We start from the raw sequence: 24,830 nt of genomic DNA, 5'->3' as shown, positions 1-24,830 counted from the left end.
ACGGCCAACGCTCTATCTTACGTGCCGCGCGTGCATCTAACGACTGTTCAATAAAAAAAATCCAAGGAAAACACAAAAAAGCGGTTATTAAGAAAAACGTGCGTCGTTCTGCATCACGCAGGAGCTTCAGCACGGCATCTGCGAACTTCAACCACACAGCTGTTACAGTTGTTCTGCAGGGCGGACCTTCCTTAGAGTGGCGTGTCTTATGACACGCATCTTAAAGGACACAACTGGAACGAGTGTCCAGACAAAAAAAGGACCTAGCCACAGAACCTTGGCATTAAGCTCACTTCCCTTGATCGGCAAGCTATACAGAAACACTAGTAGCAGCAACAACAACCAAGCTGAAGATGAGGAAGTCGGGAACTGCGTGACACGCGGCGCGTGCAAATAGCCGGTAATAAGGGCCATTCAAACTGCCATGCCCAGGCACACGGCGTAATCTGCTCGGTCGTGACAGGTGTGCATGCTATCTCTGGGCCGGCCGCTGGTGTTGCGGTGTGTGGCCCGCTGGCCGACGCCTGCCTGTCGCCAGCTCGCTCGCTTGGTCGCCCTGCCCTGCCACCACTCCTGCGCGGCTGTACCCAGGGGCTCTCGCCGCCATCGAAGTCGCAACAAAGCTTATGGACGCAGACAACGCTGCCGGCGAGACCGGCGACAACGGCATGATCACCGTGGTGTCCGAGGCGGTGCAGCTCTTCCGCGACAATGGCCGACAGCGCGAGTTCGCGCCGGGCGTGGTGGCCAAGGCCATGCCGGGACTACGAGAGCAGAGGAAGACCCGTCAGTACTGCGACGTCGTGTTCCGCGCGGCCGACGGTGTGGACGTCTGGGCGCACCGCTTCGTAATGTCTGCCAAGTGAGCTCTGCTCTCGCCGTAGTTTTTTCTCTCGCAGGATTGTTGCGCTTATGCCCATGCCGTGGTACTGCAGACTTTCGCAACTGCAGTTCTTGCACGAGTACTCATAATAGCTCACAATAGCGTAGTTCGATGGGAAGTCCTGAAGTGCCGTGGCGTCGTTCACGCGTGGACCCGAATTGTGGGGGTCTGGTCGACCGGCGGGTCAGCCTACGTAATCCCAAATTCGCTACGTAGCACCGTTTACGCGAAGTAATGAATCCAATTTTAGCGAATCGTGCAGCTTCGTTTCTCGGACTCGAATGGGTCGTGAACTCGACCCGAGCAGGTCGAGTTCACGGCAGAGGAGGCGTCACCTCCTCGGCCGGAGCCACTGTTGTCTCCATGAATCTGACGACTGCGAATTTCAACCCCACAGAAAGCCGATCCGCCATGATTTGTTGGGTTCCTATGTTCCGTTTCGCGTCGGCTGCGGGGCCGTGTGAGCGGGAGATTTTAGCATCTCAGAAAGCGCCTCCGCGTTCATTTTTTTTCTCCGACGTCCACCCATATTACAACTCTATTGCGGGCTTTTTGCAAAACGAGTCGTACTGCTTTGCGTCCATTCGCCTCAGTTTGATAGACTTACGTGAACTATCTAACCCAATTCGTCCAACCAGGCAAATCAACCTGACTTTTGAGCTTATGCAGATAATGAGAAAGTTGTGTAGCTCACTCGTTTGTTCGTCCGTCCGTCCGTCCGTCCGTTTATTCGTTCGTTCATTCGTTCGTTCCTTCGGGCTGTACACTTATGTTTCCATCGATCGTCGATGATTTCTGCAGAATATCTTGTAGTAATTGTGGCCTTAACTTTGAGTATACCTCAACAACCACAAATACAAAAACCAGTACGCACTTTGGTCACTGATCAGTCCAATAGGCCGCTCAAAGGCAGGTCACTTGAGCAGCTAGTGAAAAACGTAGTTCATAAGGACTATCGAAGTCACCTGGGGACCACATTCACTTGGTCTACCAGTTTAGCGTATAGTTCCACATTTGCGTCACGTAACGTGACTCTGCTCGCTTAGTGAATAAACTTCCGCTGAAAGGGGTGCGCCCTGAATTGCACCGATGGATAATGCAGCCTTCATTTTCCCATTTAGCAAACATAATTAGCACTTGGCTCGGATGCAAACAAAATAATTTAGAACAGAAACCACTCACAAATATTTATTTCTTCCCCAAAATAAATCAAAAGGCACCGCTTAGTTTTGCAGCTAGGCGTTTTATCAATGCAGAAGTCTTCATCACAGCATTACAGATGTGTACAGCAAGAATCACATTTTTGCATGCGCTGGTGGAAACGTTGTAGTTCGAGCAAGAAAAGTCACTGCTCCACGTTAAAATCTTCAGTAATTCTGCTGAATATGTAAATAACAAGAAACCAATAAGTATAAATTACGGATTTTAGTTCTGTTACCAAAGGAAGGTAACGGCACATATTCCAAAAGCTATACACTATGCAGGAAGCCAGCTTCACCGCGAAGGTGTACGCCATGCAATGAAGACATCATCATGCTTTGTCGAAAAAATTACATTTAAATTTTTTTGCAGTTTTCTTTTTCCTTTCTTTCTTTCAATTTTTTATAGCACTACTCTGCTTTTGATTTAGGCCAGCATTGTAGATTAAATGGTTGCGCGATAGGGTAAATCGATATATTATGCGACCATAAATGTGCTTTAACACAACACCGACGTCACTCTACAAAGCATGACAAAGACTCTAACGCAGGTTTCACCGCAAGAATGGATGTTAGTAGTTAAGACCATCTACAGTACAATACACAAGAGCTCAACAGTGAGACTTAAGATTGTTTCTTCCCTAGCCTCATGCACACAAACCATACAAGGTGCACGTCAAGTAAGCCATTAATTGGGTCAACTAGACTCACTTATTCCGCACTTTCACATGAACTCGATTCTAGCGAGTGAGCCAGCGTCCCTGTTCCTTTTCAAGGCGAGTTGTGCGAATGAGCGAATCGTTTCCAGGTTACAGTGTCAGGGCCATACTATAGCTTCGCTTACCGGAGCTCAACGAGAGTTCCATACGGAGGTCGGACTGACACAGGACAACCAGAGCACACTGACTTGCAATTAGCCAAATTGGTATAGGGAGTCGACCCACCCCGAAGCCCCCACCACGATCCTCCCTCTGCGTAACCGATTTGGAACCGATTTTAGCCCAGCCAGCCGACTCGTCGCGACATTGTCGAATTCATGCAAACACGGAAGTGCCGAGTAGCGTAGTTAGTCAACTTTTGCAGAGAGTAAATTCCAAACCCGTTTCAGTCAGTCAGATGTCAGACAGCACAAACCGAAGCAATAATTGTCATCAGTCTTACGTACATTTCTGCGCTGCTCTCACTTTCGTGTAATGAAGGTTATGTCACATTGACAGGCGCTTGCTGTTCGCGACCTGAAAGTACTAAAAGCGTTAAAACGATTCTTCTCTTATCAGCAGCAGCAGGAGGATCGACTCGACAGTTCGCTCTCGCTTTCAAATTTTTGCAAAAAAAAAAGTAAAGAAAAATAAGGTGGTTTTGTCAGAACTCCCTCTATTCAGCGTGCGCACGCTTTCCTAAATCAATGTTGTCGTTGTCGGTCCCTCCACTATGCAGGTACTTGGGCTGCTACACACTCTTCGCTCGCGCCAAGGAAGAGATGAGTCCCGAGCAGAAGCAAAACAACCAATGGACTCCGCCCATCCGGGTGGTGGTAGCAGACTTGGACAGCGACATGACGCAACTGCTCGTTGAATTCGCCTACCACACTCCACTGCACGAGTGCATCGGCCTGCACAACGTCGCCAAGGTGCTAGAGCTCGCAGAGAAGCTAAAGGTCAGTCTAGGGCTGCAGCACTGGTGAAGACTTTTTCTGAAACTTCGTTTTGAGCAGGCGGAGCACAGGAGAGTTGCCGTTAGCAAGCATCAGCTCTATCCTCTTTACGATCACCGGTCGAATTTCTAGGTAGGTCGATGTCACCGGCATGAACCTGAAACCGCTCGTTGACGCTTCATTCTCCTGGGGGCGTCGAGCATCTATAACATTCCGCCTGTTGGGAGGTCACTCACTCAATCGCTTAGCCGCTCACAAAGTCGCTTAGTGGCTCACACAGTAACGTAGTCGCTGAGTCACAGTCACTCTTAAGCACTTAGTGACAGTGACTTAGTCGCTCAGTCGTACTCCCTCGCACAACCGACTTGACACAGTAACAGTCACTCAAGTCACTCACAAAGCGATTTAGTTACTCAGTGGCTCATTCTGTTACGCGTCCCCTCACAGTTAAGGAGCTGGTCACTCAGTTACTCGGTCAATCACACTTACTTTGTCGCTTAGCCACTTAGTTGCTCTCTCAATAACTAGCGCGCTCAAGCACAGGAATTTGCCTATAAAGGCAAGCTTTGTAGTCATTCGGGCTCCCGCGAATCAGTTGGTTGGTTGATCCTATATCATATGGCTCAACCCACTACGGGGGACATCCCATGAATCGGGAAGTAGTAGCAAAAAAAAAATTTATTTGAGAAGAAGGTATTTAGGGGGTAATACTAATATACAACACTGAATAATCATAGTTTCAAAGAATCGCGTTGCGTTCCATCACCTTTTCTCAGTTGTTGAGCTTTCGATGAGTTTAACTGGCTATAGAAGAAGTAGAAGAAGAAGAAAAAGAATTCGAATTGGTGTTTGATGCATCTTGAAAAGAAAGCACTATCGGCAACCGATTATTACGGTAAGTCGATTTAGGGCACGTTCTGCGGTTCGATTCTTGACTGGACATTTGTAAGCGCACAGTGCTTCTTGTCGTGTGACTCAGCATGTCGAAGCAAAACGGCCGAGGCATACTTTCACTATCGGCGTGCGAGTATCAACTTGAGCAGGCTTGTCCGGTGCTTTGCAAACCCGAGCCTTTAGTGGAGTAATATTGTCCGGTTGAAAAGAACCCGGCGTGGTAGCTCGGAGGCTGTATGTAGCATGGTCGAGGGCGTGGACAAGGTCGAGGGTTCGGTTCGCGGCCGCGGCTACCCCATTTTTATAGGTGGCGAAATGCTAAAACGAGGTGAGCTTAAAGTCCCTTGCAGGTTAAAGAAAATAATGGGGTCGAAATTAATCTGAAGCTCTCCACTCCGGTGTCTATCTTGGACCCAGTGGTGATTTCGGACGTTATAGCTAGGGAAAAAAATAATAATATAAAACAATAATTTTATAGTAATAATAGTAGTTGCAGTAATGATAGAATAATTATGATTGATTTCCAGAAAGTAAGCAAAAGATTGTCAGGAAAGAGAACGAAAAAGTTGCTGAAAGCAACTTGAATAGCCCCGAATTTCCTGACGTTGGCTCGAGCAGGCCGGAAGCATATATTACAAGGAGATAGAGAATGAAACCTTTATTTGAAGCAGTGACTTGTCAGTCGAGGTGGGAGGGTCCCTTATTCCAGGAACCCTCTGGCTTGGATCGCCCTCCGGGCCCGGGCGACGAGTTCGCGCTGGTCGACCAGGTCAGGCTTCGAGGCTCCCACGTCGACCAGGTCAGGCTCCCACGTGTCAGCGAGGAGGTTTGGGTCTGCGTCTGCTGGGGCTACTAGTTGTGCCGCTGTGAAGGTTTCTCGGGTTTTCTTGCATTGCAGTAGGAGGCGCGCCAGGCTGTCTCGCACTTTTCAGTGTGGACAGGTGTAGCTGTATAGCGTCAGGTGGAAATGATGCAGTAAGCTTCCATGGGTAAAGGTATTGTTCTGGAGTCGCCTGTAGTCAGTGCCTTCGTTTCTCGTTAGTTTTGGATGTGGTGGAGAGTATATCCTGCTTCCAAAGCGATAGTGCTGCAGTAGTGCTTGATAAGTTAGCGGTATTGTTTCTCTTTCCACTGCTGATTTGGGAGAATCTCGTGCAGGGAGGCCCGGTTGACGCTTGCGCGGGCCGCAGCGTGTGCCGCTTCATTCCCCTCGAGTCCCACGTGTCCCGGAACCCACATGATGCAGGTGTAGGGGGGAGGAGTGTCGCCACGTTTCAGTATGTTGATCGCTTTTATAGAGATCCTGCCCTTCATGTAGTTACGTGCCGCTGTTTGAGAGCCGGTGAAGACCACTATGGCATGCTCGCTTGTATGGGTGGAGAGTGCTGTAGCGGCCTCCTCAGCTGTGTCGGTGCGTTTGGTGAGAATGGTCGCCAACGCCAGTGTCGAACCCTTGTGGTCTGTGACGTTGATGGCGAAGGCATTTCGGCCCGGATACTTGGCTGCGTCCACGTAGCGCGCCTGCGGGTCGTTACGGTGCTTGCGTCTGATGGCGTTTACCCTGGCGAGCCGTCTGCCTCGATGGTGTTCTGGATGCATGTTTCGAGGTATCTGAAGAACTTGTACACATTCTCGGAGCTTCGACGTGATCTTTTCCTTACATTCGCCATCGTGTTCTGGGTTGGTTACGTATCCTGTGCGTCGGAGGACTGCTCGGCCTGTGGTTGTGAGCTCGAGTCTCTCGATCTGGTTGATGAGGTGCGCTTCCGCGAGTTCTTCCCAGGAGTTGTGAACTCCCATGCGAAGCAATCGGTCAGTGGAGGTGGTTGTCGGCAGTCCTAGGGCGAGCTTCGTGGCCTTTCGTATTAGAAGGTTTAGCTTTTGTTTCTCGGCCGTCTTCAGGTTGAGGTAAGGAGTTCCGTATGTAATGCGGCTGTAGAGGAGGGCTTGTACCATTTGCAAGGTGTCGGGCTCTTTGAGGCCATTGCGGCGACTGGCCACCCATCGTATCAGATGAGTAAGCTGTGCCACGGTGTTGTGTAGCCTAGGGAGTAGGATATTTGGAAAATATATATGCGCCACTAATCATCGTTTGGAAACTGCACATACAATCGGAAACTATATAAACGAACTCGATACCCATTGGTTGCGCTGTTGTTCTGCTTCACAGTTACGTACGTTCCGGAGACAGGGAAAGGCGAAGCAATACATTTATTGAGATTAAATGAAGTTAGAAATCCAAGTTAACATATAGGCGGAAAATATAAATATTATGGAGAAATCGTCGAGGGCGATTCTGAACATAAGCGAATAGCCTGCACGAACGAGCTAGCGAGGCGACAGTCCCCCTATTGTTGCCGGCCATCCTCGCTACTCGGTTGCCCTTTCCATCAGCCCTTTCCCTCGCCTTTGCCTCGTTCCTTCATGGCAGCCGTGGAGAATGGATTCGTTCGCTTCTTTCTCTCCCTGATGCGTCGTTGTGAACGCCGTCAGCGTCCGACGATACGATCGCGTGCCCTCTAAAAAGAGTTTACACCCTTTGGGTTGTATTTTGTCCCCAAACAATAATCGTCATCTGTCTTGTCCGCGTTTCCTTTCTTTAACGCTGCGAGCCCGGTACTTCCTAGTTGCGAACGGCTTGCGCGTTAACGGTCAGGTTGGCACAGCATTAAATTGTGGGGTTTTTCGTGCCAAAACCACTTTCTGATTATGAGGCACGCCGCAGTGGAAGACTCCGGAAATTTCGACCACCTGGGGTTCTTTAACGCGCACCTAAATCTAAGTACACGGGTGCTTTCGCGTTTCGCCCCCATCGAAATGCGGCCGCCGTGGCCGGGATTCGATCCCTTGGCACAGCAATCTCGACAGGATAGTAGTGAGCGCCGAGTTTTCAAGAGAGGAAACGCAAGCAAGGCAAATGACGATTATTGTTTGGGGACAAGATAAGCCCCAACGGGTGTAAAGTTTCTTTAGAGTGCGCATCCGAGAATCCTTCTCCCCCGCCGCATCGTCCAGGATTGGCTAGCCACTCTCCCTCCTGTTTCTTCCCGCAACTGGCTTGCCCGAGAGCGCACACCCTCTCCCTCGCCTTCTTGCGGTGAACGAGCGAGCAAACGAATCGACAGTGTGCCCCCTCCTCCCCTTCTTTACAGTCCTCCTCGCGACTCGGCTGCACGAGAGCTGACGCATGGTGATCCCTCAGTTGCCCAAGAGCATGAGGGTTTCTTCGCCTTTCGTCGCCCGAGTCCTACCACCATCGTACCAGAAACTTGGCATGAAAACAGCCAAAATAACCAAAGGAAGCGATTCCCTTTAAAAAAGAAACACCACAGCATCAAGCGCCAAGCCTTCAACTGGCAAACCATCACAACAGCTACACCTGCGCCACGTTCGTTGCGCAACCATCTGTCTCCCCCCGGTTGTGCTGTGTGGGCACCTTCGATATCGTCACCGCTAGTAAATCGTTATAGGGTAGCATTTCACGAAAGTTATATTTGATTCCACGACGACCGACGGCGTTACGTGCCCGGAATTCCTACACGGTACACAATTTTTTCTCTACTTGGGCTTAGGAAATGCACTGTGCAGGACGATACGTCGCCTTTTTCTGTAATCGCACATCTTGTCTTCGATCATGCTGAAAAAAAAAACACGTTCTTCCAATTTCTTTTTCGGCAGGCATCAGCGGAGTCTACACGCTGTTATTTACGACGCAGATACTCCGGATACGGGATCACTGCCTCAGCACCCTGAAGAACAACCTCGAACCGGGGAGTTGCATCAACACTTACCACTTGGCCTGCAGTGGGGGATACGAGTATCTCGAGGGAGAAGCCTTTCGCTACCTCGTGCGGAACTTCGACGAGGTACGAATATGGAAGTGCTCCGTGAGCACAGACCATATGCTCTTTTTTTTTACGACAACTTCCGTTCTCTATAAGACGAAAGCCTAAAGTGGCTCACAGGTCGAAAAATCAGTTCTCCAGCGTTATCGAAAGCTTGACAGTCCGACGTTATGGCACCAAAATTCAGCGGCACCAAAAAATGACGTTGCCACCCGCGACCATCGGTGGGACTTGAAGCAACGACCTTTCCCGTTGATTAAGGCACTCGAACCCTCGACCTCTTGTCGGACCAAAATTCAATAGCGCCAAAATCAAAGTGCGACCATTGATGGTAGAACCCTCGACCATCGGTGGTACTCGAACCCCCGACCTTTGGTATTAATTAGGACGAAGTTAATTAAGGTATAGTTAATTAAGGCATAATTATTTACGTTGGTTAAAACACGTTGGCGGGCTAGTTGGTTAGAATCCATGGTGGAGTGTAGAAGCGCGACTGAACAAGAACGTAGAAAGAAACAAATACACAGACACAGCGCGTCACTTTCAACTACAGATCTTATTTTCGCACGCCTCGATTAATATATACCGCACGCGCGGAAACAAACGTGACAGCAAAAAACATTCAGTGGTGCATTTTGATGAAACGTACGCGTGTGCAACGCATGGTGAAAACATGCACTGCAGTAGTCACAAAAATATACCAAGGTATCGTATCTCCTTTTCACATAGCGACAACGAGTGAAGCGCTCTGTCTTTGTATCTGTTTCTTTGTAGGTCCTTGTTCAGTCGCGCTACTACACTCTACCATAGAATTAATTAAGGCATTTGAACTCACGACGTTTTGTAAAACAAAACAAGTAATACGAAGTAACAACGCGTTCGAACGAGAAATCTCAAGTAATTTACTGGACGACTCCTGAGTGCGCAGGCTTTCACCTTCATCCTCTTATCCTATGCTAAAGTGTCTGTCACCTTTTTTTTTATTTCCTATATTATTATACCTCAAAGATTCAATGGAACTGCAAAAAATAAAAGCTGCCATTACGACCTGGACGGCGGTAATCGTAGCGAGCATGATATATTTAAGTAATTTTTTTCTTAATTTATTTAGTGCGTTGTAATTTTGAACAAATTTTCCGTTTCAGAGGAGCGGGAGGCGTATCGCTAAAGGTCACAAATATACATAAAATCTGATAATGTACGTCGGTCGTTGTCATGCAAAATGATAGAAAGCTGGGCGAATTGGCGCGGTAACATGATTTTGCATTATAGCGAGAAGTCACACGGACAGAGACTAGAAGCAGACAGGACAAACGCTCGTCCTGCCTGCTTCTAGTCTCTGTCCGTGTCACTTCGCGCTACAATCCAAGGTAATGCTGTTGTCCCTGATATCAAGAGACGAAATCGGAAGTATTCCGGCACGTTTGTCTGTAAACAGTGGGGGAGGGTGTCTGTGCGTGACGCAGGTGTGGAAAAACAGCGCCCAGTTCCAGTCCTTGACGGCAGAGGAGATGCGCACCATACTGGAAGACGACTGCCTGTACGCCCCCAGTGAGGTGGCGGACACGTTCCACGCCATCCTCAAGTGGATCTCCGCGGACGTGAACAGCAGGAAGGCCTACCTCGCCAAGTTCCTGCCGCTCGTGCGCTTTGCACGCTGCCCCGTCATGTGAGCGCATTCTCGACGTCAAAAGCCGCACGTCTACACACGAACGGGCCGAGAAAGTCGATGCGCATCCAATGGCAGTGCTTGTAATCTCGTTTCCTTGCGTGATATCGCGTTAGATATGATACTTCTTTTTCGATAGTGGTGCTTTTCTGGAAGTATATCTTGGGGCACCGAGGCACAACGCGGTTTTGTGCGAAGAGCTTGTACAGAATTATTGGGACATCACTGACGACTGTCGGTGGTGTGCCCTGCTAGGGTCACTGACGCTAGTAGGGGTAAATTAAATTTTAATACGGGCTTTCTCGAATTTCTTAGCATCCATGATGGAACCGGGAAGATGGTTGCTATCCGTCCTTGGTTGAGGGGACTGAACATTGCAAGTGGAGGTTAGTGGCACCAAGGTGAAAGGTCAGCACTACGATGATCATTTCTGCAGGAAGCGATTCTAGCGCATCGAATTATTTGCGCATCGAAGCGCCGAGTACAATGTATTGCGACGTTCGCTAATCACGTTTTTCTTTTCGTCATAGCGCGTTCTTGTAAGAGAGACCTCGCTACACTTCTCAAAGTCAATAACAACATTTTCGTGCTAAAGAGCGCTTGCCCTTTTCCTCAACGCATTGAGCTCCTCGCGACCTTTTGTGTTGATGGTGGCCCGCCACTAAAACATCATGACCACTTGCCGTGAACACTTTTGTCTATTGCTCCCCCCCCCCCCCCGAAAGAAAAGTCATGATAACGCCATGATGCGCGCCTCGACCATCTCGCAATACCTGATGCGCTACACGCACTCATAATGCGGTGCCATACAGTCTCATTCATGTAGACGCGGCTAAACATAATGAAAATGTAAACTGAATGCTGTTAACGCGTCCGAAGAATGCCCGTCATCGCCCATGTCGTTACAGAGAGAAGACGCGGTGTCCCTGCAGTCTTCGACACCCAAGCAGCGACGATATGCCTTGCATGTTGCGTTTAAAAGCGCTCCGCCGACAGCTCCGCCATGTCGTGCCAGAGTCGATGCGTTACCTGTATGTGGTGGCGCATTGGATTAATCCGCTCGAAAGCGTCACCAGCTGCTGTTGCATTCCCGCATACGAAGTTGCACGTGACATTGTTGCTTTCACGTTGGTTCCCGTTTAGCGCAACGTACTACATTGGCTTCGGAGTTCGCTTCGATGAGGTGTTCACAGGGGGAGGCTGTCATATGTATACCATGCTTTTACGGGACGCGTGAAGCCGAACACTTTTTTGGCACACGTTTCGTTATCACATACAAAGCTGATGATGCTTTCTTCATTGTTTTTTACAGCGGAGTTTATGTCTTGTTGCAGAGAATTCGAGAAAGTTGTCACCCACCCAGAAGTCCAAGGTGACCGAGACAGCCTCAAGGTGATAAACGTGATCCACCAGGTTAGCTGGCCTTCTTTTTGCGCAGCAGGCGCTTGCTTTATTACAGATAGCTAACTGCTGTCTACGGTTAGATTGCACATGCAGTTGGTGGCGCTTTCACAGTTACGTGCGTATAGGATGCGGCTATGGCCACCAGTAATATGTGAGAAATTAATTAATTCTGAAATGAATGTGAAATAAAGGAAACGTTGCATTTTTATACACGCGCACACGCATGCACGCAATACAGAGTTTCGTACTACTGAGTCATGACGATACCAACGCAGCACTCACGTGCCTTGCGGAAAGTGGAAGCGCGTGTCATGACGGGCTTTTTTGTACATCGGATTGCCCACGTACGTCAACGTACGTAAACCTGTTGCGCTATCACACAGTTAAAGTAAAAACGCTTGCTGTCTACAGACCTGCCAAGCTAAGCCGATCCAAGGTGAAACCGTACTCTCTGGATCACTATAATAACCAGATTATGACCATAATAATACCAGCCAGATCGTGCGCTCGCAAGCACGCCTCACTGGAATTCTGCACTTGGTAATCAATTCCCACCGCGCAGAATTCTGAAATGGGCTCTGCGCTTTGATTTCACCCAGCAAAGCCAAATTGTAGGCTATCGAAAAAAAACGGAGTCGTCCGCCGGTCGCCCTTGAAGCCACCATTTTGCGAAAACAAGAGTCTCGCGCTGTACCGAACCAACGAGAACTACGAGAGCAGCACCCGAGTCCCCCCACATAAGCCCTCTTACAGACGGGCACCGGTTCGTCGTTCGGGTGGCGTGGGCCTGCCGATATGGGGCTAGACTAGCAGTGAGGGGCCCAGGCAGAGGACACGGCGGCCGCGTGACGATGAACAAAGACGTTACAATTACATCGCTACGGTGGAGTCAGCTCTACAGGCTTCGTGGCGGAGAGCGACACACACGCGCTCTTAAGTTTCCGTACGCAATGTACGTGGTACTAAAACTGTCTAGTGAATGCAATCGAATAGGATGGTTTCTATTACTCGTGAAATGCGTGCAAACCTGGTTTGCAACACGATGGCCTTTTTCGGATACAATCTTTTGCATTTACCTATCAATTGCAGGAACGCGCCAGTCTCAATTTGGCCCTAAGTGCCGCCCGACGCATATACAGGTGCCTTGAGCGGCGCTCAGAGCTTTAGACACTATCGAAACCTAAGGCGGCCTTCTCTCGAAGTGACAAAGAAATAGTGCACGCGCTCGGGGCTCTTGTGGCGCGTGCTGCTTCAGTAATGTTTCCCCACTCTATTAAGTGCCCGTATAACGGCACGATGTGTTTGTGCTCAGAAATTCGCAGTCTCGCCAAGGTATCACGCCGCGATAGCCTGCATGCGCTGCGGCTGCTAGGTGAATTCGAGCTGCAGCGTTAGTGGCGACGTCCCGTCACGTAGAATGTAATTAGAGTGCACAACGCTATTTGTCGGAAGCTCACTTGCCCGTGGTTTAAAGGCGTCGGCACGAACATAATCACAAATTTATATTACCTTCCGTCTTAGACGTCGTTAAGAACAGCGTGACAGTTTCTGACGTTTCGTGGGTGACAAAACAGCCATAGGATGTGCTTTTGACATTTTTGTTCAGCTGCCGTGCAATCTCCGGTGTTCCTGCGTTCCGTAAACTCCATTACATACACTCTTTGTCCCAGCACGACGTCGCTACCAACGCTTTGCGCACTAGCTATATAGGCAGAACACCATTGGTCTCTGGAACAATAGTCGTGTTCTCTCTGGTTTAACTGGACGGACGGACGGACGGACGGACGGACGGACGTAAGGACGGACGGAAGGACGGACGGAAGGACGGACGGATGGATGGATGGATGGATGGATGGATGGATGGATGGATGGATGGATGGATGGATGGATGGATGGATGGATGGATGGATGGAACGGGGCGGTGTGTAGCGCCACCAAGCTCTTGCTATTATACTGCCTATTGTCCTACCTAGCTTAAAAAAGAAAAATAAACCACTGTGAACTCCCACAACCAAATTTTCAGATCCCCAATTGCGAACTGCGCTTTTGTACGTCTCCGTTTTTTGTCGTTTCTCTACTTTTCTTCCACCAATCCTCCAATCGCCTCTTACTAGTGCCTATTGCGGACATGTTTAGTTTTCCACTGCTCTCGCTGAACCCAAGGGCTTCAAGGAGGCCAGTGGTGCCTAAATCAACCGCTGGGGAGATGTCTTCACATTCTAATAAAACACGCTCCGTAGTTTCCCTAGCTTTACCGCAGCAAGCACATGCAGCTGAGTGCCACACAATGGCGCCACCTATGAAGCTGCTCGCGTCTTTGTCTACGGTAACCAGCCATACGCAGACGGACTAGCAGAAGCTGTCAAACATTCGACGAGGTTCACTTATTCTTTAACCCTTGTCTGAGGGCTTCCCGAGATCTCGCGACTGTAATTGTTTCCAGTCAACTGCACGCGCAAAACTCCGTTTTCCGCGCAGATACTCATCCAGCCGTCGATGGCGGTTGGCGTAGTGGCCGGCGTTGACCTGTCCCCGAAGCTGTGGCTCACGCCTCGCGTGCCCAAGGACATCCTGTTCCTTTTCGGGGGCTGGACGTCGGGTGCTACCAACAACATGTTCACGTACAACTGCCGCGCCGCCAAATGGCGCGTAATGGGCAACCAGTACACCACGCCAAGGTAACGTGTCCCCTTGACAGCGAGGCATACATTGTTGTGCGTGGCGGTCGCGACGAATACGTGTTTCCAAGTTGTTTCGGTCGGGGGATTCTCACAATTTGCAGAGAACGGCAACTCGCATAGAAAGAGTGGCCGTGGTTGCGACCTCGTGGTTTAGTCTCCGCCGCTGCGGCGGCAGGCCGTGGGTTCAAAACCACATTGCCGCCGGTTACCTAACTGTTATCTAAATGGGCAGACGCGTCCCCGACCCGACTTTTTTTTTAGCGTGTATTGTCCTGGAAATGCAGCCCGCGCCTGCAAGTTCCATCGATCCCTGTGGGCACAACAGAAGAGACAAATACTACGTGGATGCAAGTGGCCGCGTGTCGAACGATGGCGACAAGTGATGCGTGAATCGTTGAGAAATTCAGCATTGAAAAACGCTTTTACACTCACATTCTGTGATAATATTCCTTTAATGCACCCATAGAAGTAATTCATTCTTAATTAGGAGAGTAAGATTGCTGCACGGTTGTGGAGTAAAGGTAGCAAGCTCGTAATTTCGAGGCCAGATAGTTAGACAGCGCATGAAATGGGGCAGGCAACAAGGGACATATTTTCCATGTTGATAAAGTTTCAAGGCCAGATAGCGATATCTAAAGAAATTATATCAAATTTGAAAGGTGTTCGCTGTCGTTCTCAGCAGGCGCACTGGTGCCATAACATTTTCTTAATTACGAGACTGTGATTGTAAAACGGTTGCCGAAAAGTGCGAGAGAACGACAAACACAGCCGTGGAGATACCGTTTTTGTTCCTTTCTTTCTTTACGCACGTTGGTGATGGAGTGGACGTAAATTCGAGTGTACGTCCGGATGTATGTGTGCATGTAACGTGCGAAAAAGTTACTGTGCCAGGAAAGTGCGCTACTACCCTTTGTCAATGTGTAACGAGTGGTACTCAGTCCTGCCGACGTTCTGGAGTGGTATTCCTTTCTCTAGAGGTTAGAGATACAACGCTGGCGAAAGCGTGGCTGTTTTTCTTTCTTTTTTGTCCTCGAATAAAGCATTACACCGCCAAGGGCTGGCTATCCACAGGTAGTCCTTGTGTAGCGGTGGTTCCTAACTTCACCACACGGGGATTCGTTCCATTCCTTAATATGTCAGTCAGTCACTATTCAACGAACTACTGCACACGTCTTGTCTCTAGCTTTCCACGTTTTGCACGATGAATGGGGAACAGTGTGGTAGCGACCACGCAGTTTCATTTCCTACAGCTGATCGCACAGGCGGGCAAACGCGGTTATGGTTTGGAATTCGTGCGCTTTCGCTGAGGCTACATTCGGCACGCCGCCGAAAGCGCCATCTCATTCTTTTCAAGCAAACTATTCTTCAAAAACATGGTGTATAGATAGCGTAGGAAAGTACGCAGAACTAATCGGGGCATACTACCTAGATTACGAGGATAAAGTTTCGAGGGTGTGATAGCCAGGTTTTGAAAAGCAAAAGGTGCGTGTGTCAAGGAGAAGGGGAGGGGGGGGTTATTTCATGGCACTGAAAAAGTTTTCGCCGACGTCCTCCGCAGGGCATACCATGGTGCCGCGGTGCTCAACTCGTGCATTTATATTGTGGGCGGTTTCAACGGCCGAGAGTGCTACCACTCGGTCGTCTGCTTCGAAGTGCCTCTCGCCCGCTGGACTGACAAGGCCAACATGGCGGTCGCGCGATGTTACGTCAGCGTCGCTGTCCTCCAGGCAAGCTCGAAATGGTCGACGAAGGGCGACCACTGTACTATTACAAAGCCGACAAATCCATGCAGGGGGCACTAACTGCCTACTGTAGTTCAGTGCCTACTGTGTTCGCCTACTGTAGTTTTAGCTATGATTGCCGTATGCGCAAATAACGTGTGTGGCAGCAACAGTGATGGTTGCGACAACTTCACTAGAGTGCAAATTCAGGCCACCTGATTATTCCTGATCGCCTAATAAGACCGCGCAAAACAATGTATGTGGCAGAGACGTGTCTATTTTTTTTTTCGCGACGTCACTCGCTTTGCGGCTGTTATTAGATAGAAGCGACGCCTTATCGCGCTATGCGTAACCGCAACCTGGTAGTGTTGCATTATTGTCTTCGTAGAAGGGGGTTAGGGGGGAAGCTATCGCGAACGTATTGCAATTTGAAACTCAAAGGGTTACTTACCTTGGGCGGTGGACAGAGAGTAAGTCTGAACTTCGAATATTCCGGTCTGAAATAAATTCAATGCAGTGGGAAGCAAGAAAAGCGGAGAAGCGATATTTCGAACAAAAACAACTTTGTTATAGGGAGCGATTACTCTGTATACTACCATTTTCCTTTCGTACGCAGAAAAATTTCGTTTATTCCCGATTGTCGAAAGATTTCTGGCCTTTCTCTGTATATGCTTCCGTCCGAAATTCAGGGACACTAACAAACCGACTCGCCCTTTAGTGTCGCCTGACGCACACACTTATAACAGCGAGTGGCCACGACGTTGTTACGTCGGAAATAGTGGCGTGTACGTCTTGTACCATGGCGCTGCTGACCTAAAATGCATACTGCAATAATAATTTTTCACTCTAATTGCACGGGAGATCAGCTCACGCAATTTATGCCGGCATACAATGGTTAGGTGTGACACTAGATCTGGAGGTTATCAATTTCAGGGGCGCAATGATATTGTTACGGTGATGTGAGGAGGAGAAGGGCGAACAGATAACTCTATAAAATGTCATGGCCTTCATAACCTTTACACGGAAACTTAACAGTATCCTCTCCCCTACTCCAATTACCTGAAGTACGTAGAACCCTGGTTCTGCTTTAACCGAACCGCCTTGACTTCCCGCTACTTTACTGGTGTAGTGCGCGCTACGTAATATCCGGCTTATTGTGTAGTTGCGGGCCACACCGCCAGGTGTGCCTGCCGTCTGCTATGGGGCTGTAATTATAACCGTCTCACATGCGTCTTACTGCTTTTGTGAGAAACAAAGGTATGCTTATGTACTATGCTGAACATTCTGAGCCCAAGGGAGGTTTCGCAAGCAGTCGGCAGCCGTTTCACGGGGCGTCCTGTCTTCGCAGGGCTATATCTACGCCATGGGAGGCTTCGACGGGCGCCTGCGCACAAACACGGTCGAGCGCTACGACGTAAAGGCAAACCATTGGTCCATGGTGGCCAGCATGTTACACGTCCGCAGTGACGCAAGCGCCGCGGCAGCTTCAGGCCGCATCTACATGTGAGGTCGCTTTCCGATTCACTGGCTTCCGAATCGTTTTGTGAAGAGTAATACAACGGATCAAATTATGGGGGCCATCGATTCGCGGTACAGTCGAGACTTATGCTCGCAAACGTCGCTCGGCTCTAAGTTAGACTAGACCCACGGACATCTTTATGGTTAAGAAGAGAAAGAAGAAGGAAACTATGATGATGATGATCATGATGGGTATTGCTAATGCATTACATCTGGGTGGCGAGAAATGGTCGCCTAACCTGCATGAGCTAATTAGGTTTTACTATATTTCTAACTTAGCGCCCTGGTTCGTTTCGTACCCCGCGGAGATTCGACAAAACATAAATGCTAAGCACTTATCTAGCAATAAATGTGGAAGTAAATAACTTTCTCAAGGATGTCAGTTTCAAGGATAGTCGGGAGAACGTAAATGAATGGGTCGTGGAGGCTAAGAGACGAATGAAATATTGGTGGCGCGAACATGCAAAATGGGGGTGGCCAAGATTCACGCAGAACAGGGCTAATTAAAGGGACTGACAACTGACTTTTACGGCACCCGTTTTTTTTTTTTTTTGTGTGTGTGTGTGAAACAGAAAGTTTACCGGTCTAAGTGTCGATTCACACAGTGGTAACGCGGAAAACGCCGTGGAACGTTTTCCATCAAAATTTTCTGATGTGCATACAGCATTTAGTCGTGCTCAAGAAACAGGGTGGAAACAGTGATAGGTGCGCACCAATTGACGATCACATTTTGTGCCTCACAGAAACCGCACAGAACTCGTGGAACCAACTCGCGAACACGCGCACATACAACCCTCACGTGCGCCGCGATACATCAGAAGCTGCACGGCTTCTCCCACTCCGCTCGTTACCACGAACGCAGTGTCGCTCATTAGCGTGCACTTCTTTTACTTCGTAATACGTGTAGAATGAAGTGCAAAAGCGTAATAATATACGAATTTCAATTTTAGCAATATGTGTGCTGCACTTTATAACAGCCGATTTATGTATACAGTAATCTCATGTACTACATACGGGGTATACACCAAGATTTCACCGTCAGGCCACGCCACCTACTGGTTTTTGAGACTTTCTTTGCCAAGTTAAAAATTTAATTCCTACGCAAATCACGAACAGCGTGCTGGGTTGTGTCTTTATAAATCATGGTCATGTCATTTCCATCAACGTCTCGCAAAACATTCTGGCCAGTCGTCAGTTTCTTTAAGAGATCCTGGAGAGAAAACGCTATCGCAACGGAGCGCTTGACTATACGATGGTAGTTTCGGTTATATCCACTGTCGCGCAGTGCCGGCGGCTTTACGGGTCGCGAGGTCCTGGACAGCGTGGAGTGTTACGACCCGTCGACCAACGCCTGGACCCGGGTGATGAACATGTCCTGGCCCCGTAGCGGCCTCAAGGTGCTCGCCCACAATGACACGCTCTACGTCATGGGCGGATACAGCGGTCTCGCGCGGCTCTCCTCTAGTACGCCTCTATTTGTTGCAATCGCTACCGTGCTAAGCAAAGTCTTCGTCAGGTCCGAAGGCGGCATCGATGTTATCGAAAATTCGCACCGGGCAATATACGTATATCTTCGTCTTCAGTCCACATGTCATACATGGTCAAACTTGGCACGTGGCGGCTTGTTTACACATCGTTGCCTCCTGCAAATCGGGCTGTCGTACTAACGTTATTTGGGGGGCAAGTCGCCGGTAATTACCGCACATTTATTCTCATTTAGAACAAAACAGGGAAAGATATCCTCCTTCCTAGCCTTTACTGGGCAATCCGCAAACCAGCGTTTTTTTTTTCTAATTCGCAGGTTGTATTAGAGGTGTTCCTGCACACTTCTTGGAACATGCTATTTAAACCTAGCAAATCTACGGAACACTACCATAAAAAAACGCATATTAATCCCGTGGTATACAGCTTAACGCACGCGATTTCTTTAGCCATATTGTCAGCCTTTTCCTTTAGCTTCTCGTAATCACCACACGTTTGGCCCGCTTATTGTGACGCACCATTAAACACTGCGGCTGCAGGGCTACTCTCTAAAGGACGGCGTCGCTACTCATATCCCGTTTTTGCGCCTTTCGTGGTTGAACAAACGTAGTCTCACTGTAAGCTTGCCAATTTCTAACCCTCGCAGAATATAATTTGTCTAGATGTCTTATGATAATTTTCTGTGCGCGAATATATGATATTCATTACGTGGAAACTGGCACTGAAGTTCCCGCTGCTGCTCTTCAATTTGAATTGCCCGCGCCGATACGGACGACTTGACGTAAGCATGACGTGGCTTTCCTCTCTACCTTTCTCGCCGAATCGGCCGATGCTGACGTCATGTGAGAAGCATCATGGTCCAAAATAGGCGGCGCCACTTCGGTTTGTTTCATTCTCGTAACTTTCTTGCTTACAAAAGTTCTCTTCTCGCTACAAATGACGAATTTTGGGAACTCAATCGGATTTAGGGACAACGAAAGCAGCAATGTGTCTTATCAACAAAGCTATTCCAAATCGCGGATAACATTCATATTGCAATGCAAAGCGACAAATTAAGATTTCAGTTGAGACTGCTTTGTGTCTTCTAACGCATTTCGATACTGTAATCTGTGGTGGCTGAGGGCAAGGTGCGATGGAGTGACGATTAAGGCGAGTGGCTGCCTCGAAAGGAGGAAGGCGAGAGGAGAGGCAGCTTCGTGCGCCTATTGGTTGGTGCCAGCAATGACGTCATAGTGGGAAGATATGGCGCACAGCGGTGAGGATACGTTGGCGCATGCAGTGATGTCGCGAGGCCGCAACAAGAACAGTCGAGTATACAGTGCACCGTTCAGACATCAGGCTTACATCGGTTCATGTGGTACGTGGAATCTGCTTGATGTTTGTAATTCTATACATCATAACGCGTAAAGGAATGCGGCATTCGTGCTATACGAGGTGTCCGTTGCGATTAATCTTTCTTTAATTTTTCTCGATTCTTTTAATTCACGCTTTTCAGTGGAGCAGCTGGACTTGAGGAGAGCTCGGTTCTCGGAGTTGCCCAGCATGCCTCACGCCAAGAGCAACTTCGCTGCCGTCATTCTGGAAGGCTGCATTTACGCCATTGGAGGTTTCAATGGTACCACCCACCGGCCAACGGGTTTGGCTGTTCAAATCCCAGCTATTTGGTGCCAGCAATGTCTCTGTTGATGATGACGTTATTGTGATTATCCCAATGGACCCAACCGGAAATTCTTGGTTGTCCCCACGAGAGTCTAAACAAGTCCGTAGGATGGCCACTAAATACGGAACAAAAAGATTAGTTACGTCATTGCTCGCTGCGCTCATGGGTAATCGCTTTATGGTCGTGACATGCAGAGCAGAATGGCTGGGAGGTTATGTTTGAATTCTAAGGTTTTACGTGCCACAACCGCCATCCCATTATGAGGTACCCAAATTCTTGCATTCTTGCATTTCGCCATCATCGAAATCCGGCCTACGAAACCGGGATGCAGCCCGTGACCTGCAGCTCAGCAAAGCCATGCGACTCAGCTTCCGCGGTGGCTATCTCCGAAATGTGTGCAAACAGTGCATCATGGAGCATGACGCGTCAAGACGTGTCATCGCGAGCGAACCTTCACGCTTGCCACGGCTGCATTTTACGCAATAAGAGACACTGTGCAGAGAAGCTTAACTCGCACGACTGCTCTCTTATGGTATAAAAGGGTAGTTGTTTGAGTGTGCAGTGGCAGGGCTACGCAAATCGTGAAGAACGGCTTTAAAGCTGTGTTAAAGGAATAACCGGGTGCGGTAGTGATCATCTGGCTTGGTTATCGTCAGTGAAGCCCTGTTAGGTGAAATGCTTATAATTGCTCTTTTACATCACTTTGTAGCGCTTTTGCAATTGCGCCGACTGATGTCGCTTGCGCCAACATTCGCATCGCGCGATTTCCTCTGGCTTTGCACTGGAGGTAACGGCGGAACGCTGAACTATGTTCCGTTTTCCCAGCAGAACCGATAGAGTGGGTTCAAATCCTTCGCTGCGACAAGAATTATTCCGTCGACTGCCCCCAGAACAACTTTTGCGCTTAACTCCTTCCAAACACTGCACAATCACCCTCAACGACAACGGTGGCATGGCGACGACAACGGCAGTGCGGCTATGACGTCGACTGACATCCGGCAGAGCGAGGAGCTGTCTGTGCGAGATGTGCTCTGAAAGGGTCAGTGCGATAAAAGCCGCGCTGTGGACAACTGCTGGATAGCGCTGTAAGCCGAGCGGGCGTATAGCGCTTTGTGGCCTTCGAAATACGTGCAGAGACGCTATACCACTCGCGAGTCGCGTGCGCCGCCCTGAATCCTCCGCACAAACTGCGAAGAGTCGAAGGGGCGCGATAGCTCTATGCTTAACGCGTCCTGTTCTTAATTATTGGTTCATAGGGACGAGTTCAAATCTCAGTGTTGGTAGCACATGAATTTTCTCTCTATTTTTAAATCAAGATTGGTGAACTCGGCGAATTTGCGTGCAGGTGAGTGGTTACGAAAGCGAAGACGACGGTAGAGCATGGTGGCGAGTGCCACGTCCTTGCCTCGAGTGCAACTGCCATCCGAAGTTAGGCGAAACCCAAATTTAATGTTTATTACGAAAGTAATTACGCCGACACTTTAAATCACGTCCTCGCCGTTGCCGTTGGCGTCACCGCGCTATAATGGTATGGATGGCACACGCGCGGTCCTTTCGTGATGGTTTAAGCTTCCGGAGATGCGAGCGAAGCGCTATGCGTTTGGCTTTGCTCAATCGGTCCTGTATCATATATCATTTTTTCGAAGAAAAGTCGCAGTGTCATTGGCATTATTGCGAGCCTGGGAAACGGGGCAGCGTTCTGCCTTCCGCTGTTGGCGTTGGGGTCGTACACGCAGACTATTGCGCTTCTGAGGCCGAATTCGTAATGCTTTTCGTTCATTAGTGTTCATTGGAATGCAACAAGCCATTCGAATGTCGGGTACATTACACTTTTCTGTCCTTTCGACAGGACTGTCAACTGTGCGACTCGTCGAGCGCTACGACATCGCCGCCGGGAAGTGGTTCACCGCCCCTGAGCTCGGCGTAAACTGCAGTGCGTCCACCGCCTGCATCATCACCGACCTCTCCAACCCCGGTAGGCGTTGTCAACGACACGACCGTAATCGTCGTCACAGGGCTCACGATGTTGCGTAAGGTGTGATTGGGGAGATTGGGTGAGCAGGTAACTTAGAGCCTAGCTAGAGCAGCGGTATCGACACGATAAAATGTAAACGCACTCCTCGCAACGGTGCGAGCGTCGCTGAAAAAGGGGCAGGAGATGGACTACGACAGCGGCCCGGCGGCCTATGCACCTCAAGGACTTGTCGCAAATGCCTTGCGGGACGGAGATAGCCCGGTGGGACATCCTGCATCGCCTGCATTTCGCTGTTTGTAGCTTGGTTATGAAGCCACAGTTATAACGCAGCTTTTCCACTCCCCAGCCACTGCGTATAGAATGCTGGCTGCAAAATGGTAGATTGGTCTGCGGACTGAATCTTCATCAATCCTCGCGAGCTCGTTTTTCTTTTCTTGTTTTTTTTTTTTTTGTGGGTGGCGTTTGCTCTCGCCCAACGAAATTGCTTGGCGCGGTGTCGTCATCGAACACCAGTTGCTCTTTTTGAAATGCTCCTGGCAGCGCCCGGGAAGAACAGCCACCACCCCCTCCCTTTTTGGAGGCTGTGGAAAAGGGATCGGTGGTGGTAGAGGAGGACGGCAGTCACCTTTTATGCCGACGCTGGCGCCTCCGACCCAATGCACTGCACACATTTGACGAACTGGCTTATGTGGTATAGCTGCAGCATTATACTACGTCTAGAGATGTGTTCATTATCGGCTCTTTCCTCTGTTGTATCGTCAAATGAAACGTTCTCTATAAGCACAGCCTCTACAAGCACATCATTCCTTTATTAAAATGAACAGCTTTCCAGGTGCGCTTCGCTATTCTCTTGTATTGACAGTCATCGTCGATGTTGCTTTCGTTGCTTTGTGTTAACCATCGCTATTCTCTCTGTTCTTATCTGCTTTGTAACATTTTCCTCTGCTTTTCTTTTCCCTCATATCTCTCACTGTAGCCGCCTGGATATAAGCATCCGCCGCTTATCGCACCTGCGGGGCGGAGGACCGCGATGATATTTGACGACCCGCAAGCCTGACATCGTCATCCCAGTAACACCAGCCGCGTCGCTCTATATGCGCCAGTTGCGAAAGAATGGCACAATAAAGCTGCCTGAAAAACGCATAAAAGAATGAAATGATATGAATGAAAAAGATATACGCGTATGGTGCATTTTTCTAATGAACTGCTCGTTAAATGAATAAAAAAATTCAGTGTAGGAATCATTGATAACGACCGTCAATGACGCAGTTAGCTTCTTTATAATCCACTGCGAATCCGTTGGCCCGTATTCTACATAAACCGCACTTAATTGGACGAAGTGACAACAAGCGCGCTGCTTATACGATGTTAAGACTCCATGACGCGACGTCATCACTTGACCTCCGCGACCACGGATCAAATGGTCTCCGGGATGGGCCCGGTTAACTATTGTACCGTTGACGAAGACGACAGGGACAGACTGATCACGTACCACGACATACTGACACACTACACGAAACAAAGAGAAGCATACCCACAACCCCACAAACTCGACAGGTCTCAAGAAACAGATTGGAGAAGGTTGCAAACCAGAACGTTCCGAAACCCAGTACGCTTAAACAGAATAAATTCAACACAATATCCAGACGCGAGCTGCAAGCTCTGCATACACGAACACGCAGACATGGCACACATCTTATGGAAGTGCACACAGATGAGATCAATATATGTAGAGAACAAGATATAACCGGACCTTCTCGAGACAATGATGACGACGGAACGACCGCCACGGCATCCCGACGATAATATGACAACGAATGCATGGTTACGATTGTAAGAAGACGACGGCGTGATATTGGCATGAAGACAATGGGGTGATTGCGAGTGCGTGATGACAATGGCTTGATGACTATCAGGAAGCCTGCATGACGAAGATGGCGTAACGACGACAGCATGATAAGAGTCGAATAACGAAGCTAGAGTCAAGATAATGACATCACCAGGATTGCGTTACGACGACGGCCTGACAATGTAGGCATGATAGCGACTCTCTGACGCTGACGACATGACAAGTGTGGCATAATCACGGTTTGACTGTGATTGTATAGTTCCAGTACCACGAGGAAGAAAGATTGTCGTCGACGGAACGAGGAAAGCGTTTGACGACGACTGCGTGATGAAATAGGATGACATTACAGAAGTGATGACAATATTAAAACGGCAGCGCGACGATTACGGAGTCAAG

At 49.1% G+C, this 24,830-nt stretch overlaps 2 protein-coding genes across 2 annotated transcripts; both read left to right on the top strand.

The window, feature by feature from the left end:
- The first annotated feature begins 626 nt into the window (after positions 1 to 626).
- On the top strand, positions 627 to 16,648 carry LOC142588735 (kelch-like protein 10). The gene is made up of 8 exons (XM_075700552.1): positions 627 to 862; positions 3,520 to 3,739; positions 8,347 to 8,496; positions 9,942 to 10,144; positions 11,479 to 11,557; positions 14,027 to 14,226; positions 15,788 to 15,956; positions 16,640 to 16,648. The coding sequence occupies exons 1-8, from the start codon at positions 627 to 629 to the stop codon at positions 16,646 to 16,648; spliced, it is 1,266 nt and encodes a 421-aa protein (XP_075556667.1).
- Positions 16,649 to 17,312: 664 nt separating this feature from the next.
- LOC142586920 (uncharacterized) lies at positions 17,313 to 23,722 on the top strand. The gene is made up of 5 exons (XM_075697805.1): positions 17,313 to 17,453; positions 18,754 to 18,932; positions 20,446 to 20,565; positions 22,460 to 22,585; positions 23,562 to 23,722. The coding sequence occupies exons 1-5, from the start codon at positions 17,314 to 17,316 to the stop codon at positions 23,573 to 23,575; spliced, it is 579 nt and encodes a 192-aa protein (XP_075553920.1). The 5' UTR covers position 17,313; the 3' UTR covers positions 23,576 to 23,722.
- The last annotated feature ends 1,108 nt before the right edge of the window (positions 23,723 to 24,830 follow it).

The sequence above is a fragment of the Dermacentor variabilis genome, chromosome 7, assembly GCF_050947875.1.
Source record: "Dermacentor variabilis isolate Ectoservices chromosome 7, ASM5094787v1, whole genome shotgun sequence".
In the NCBI taxonomy this organism is placed as follows: Eukaryota; Metazoa; Arthropoda; class Arachnida; order Ixodida; family Ixodidae; genus Dermacentor; species Dermacentor variabilis.
This window is presented reverse-complemented; position numbering and strand designations above follow the sequence as displayed.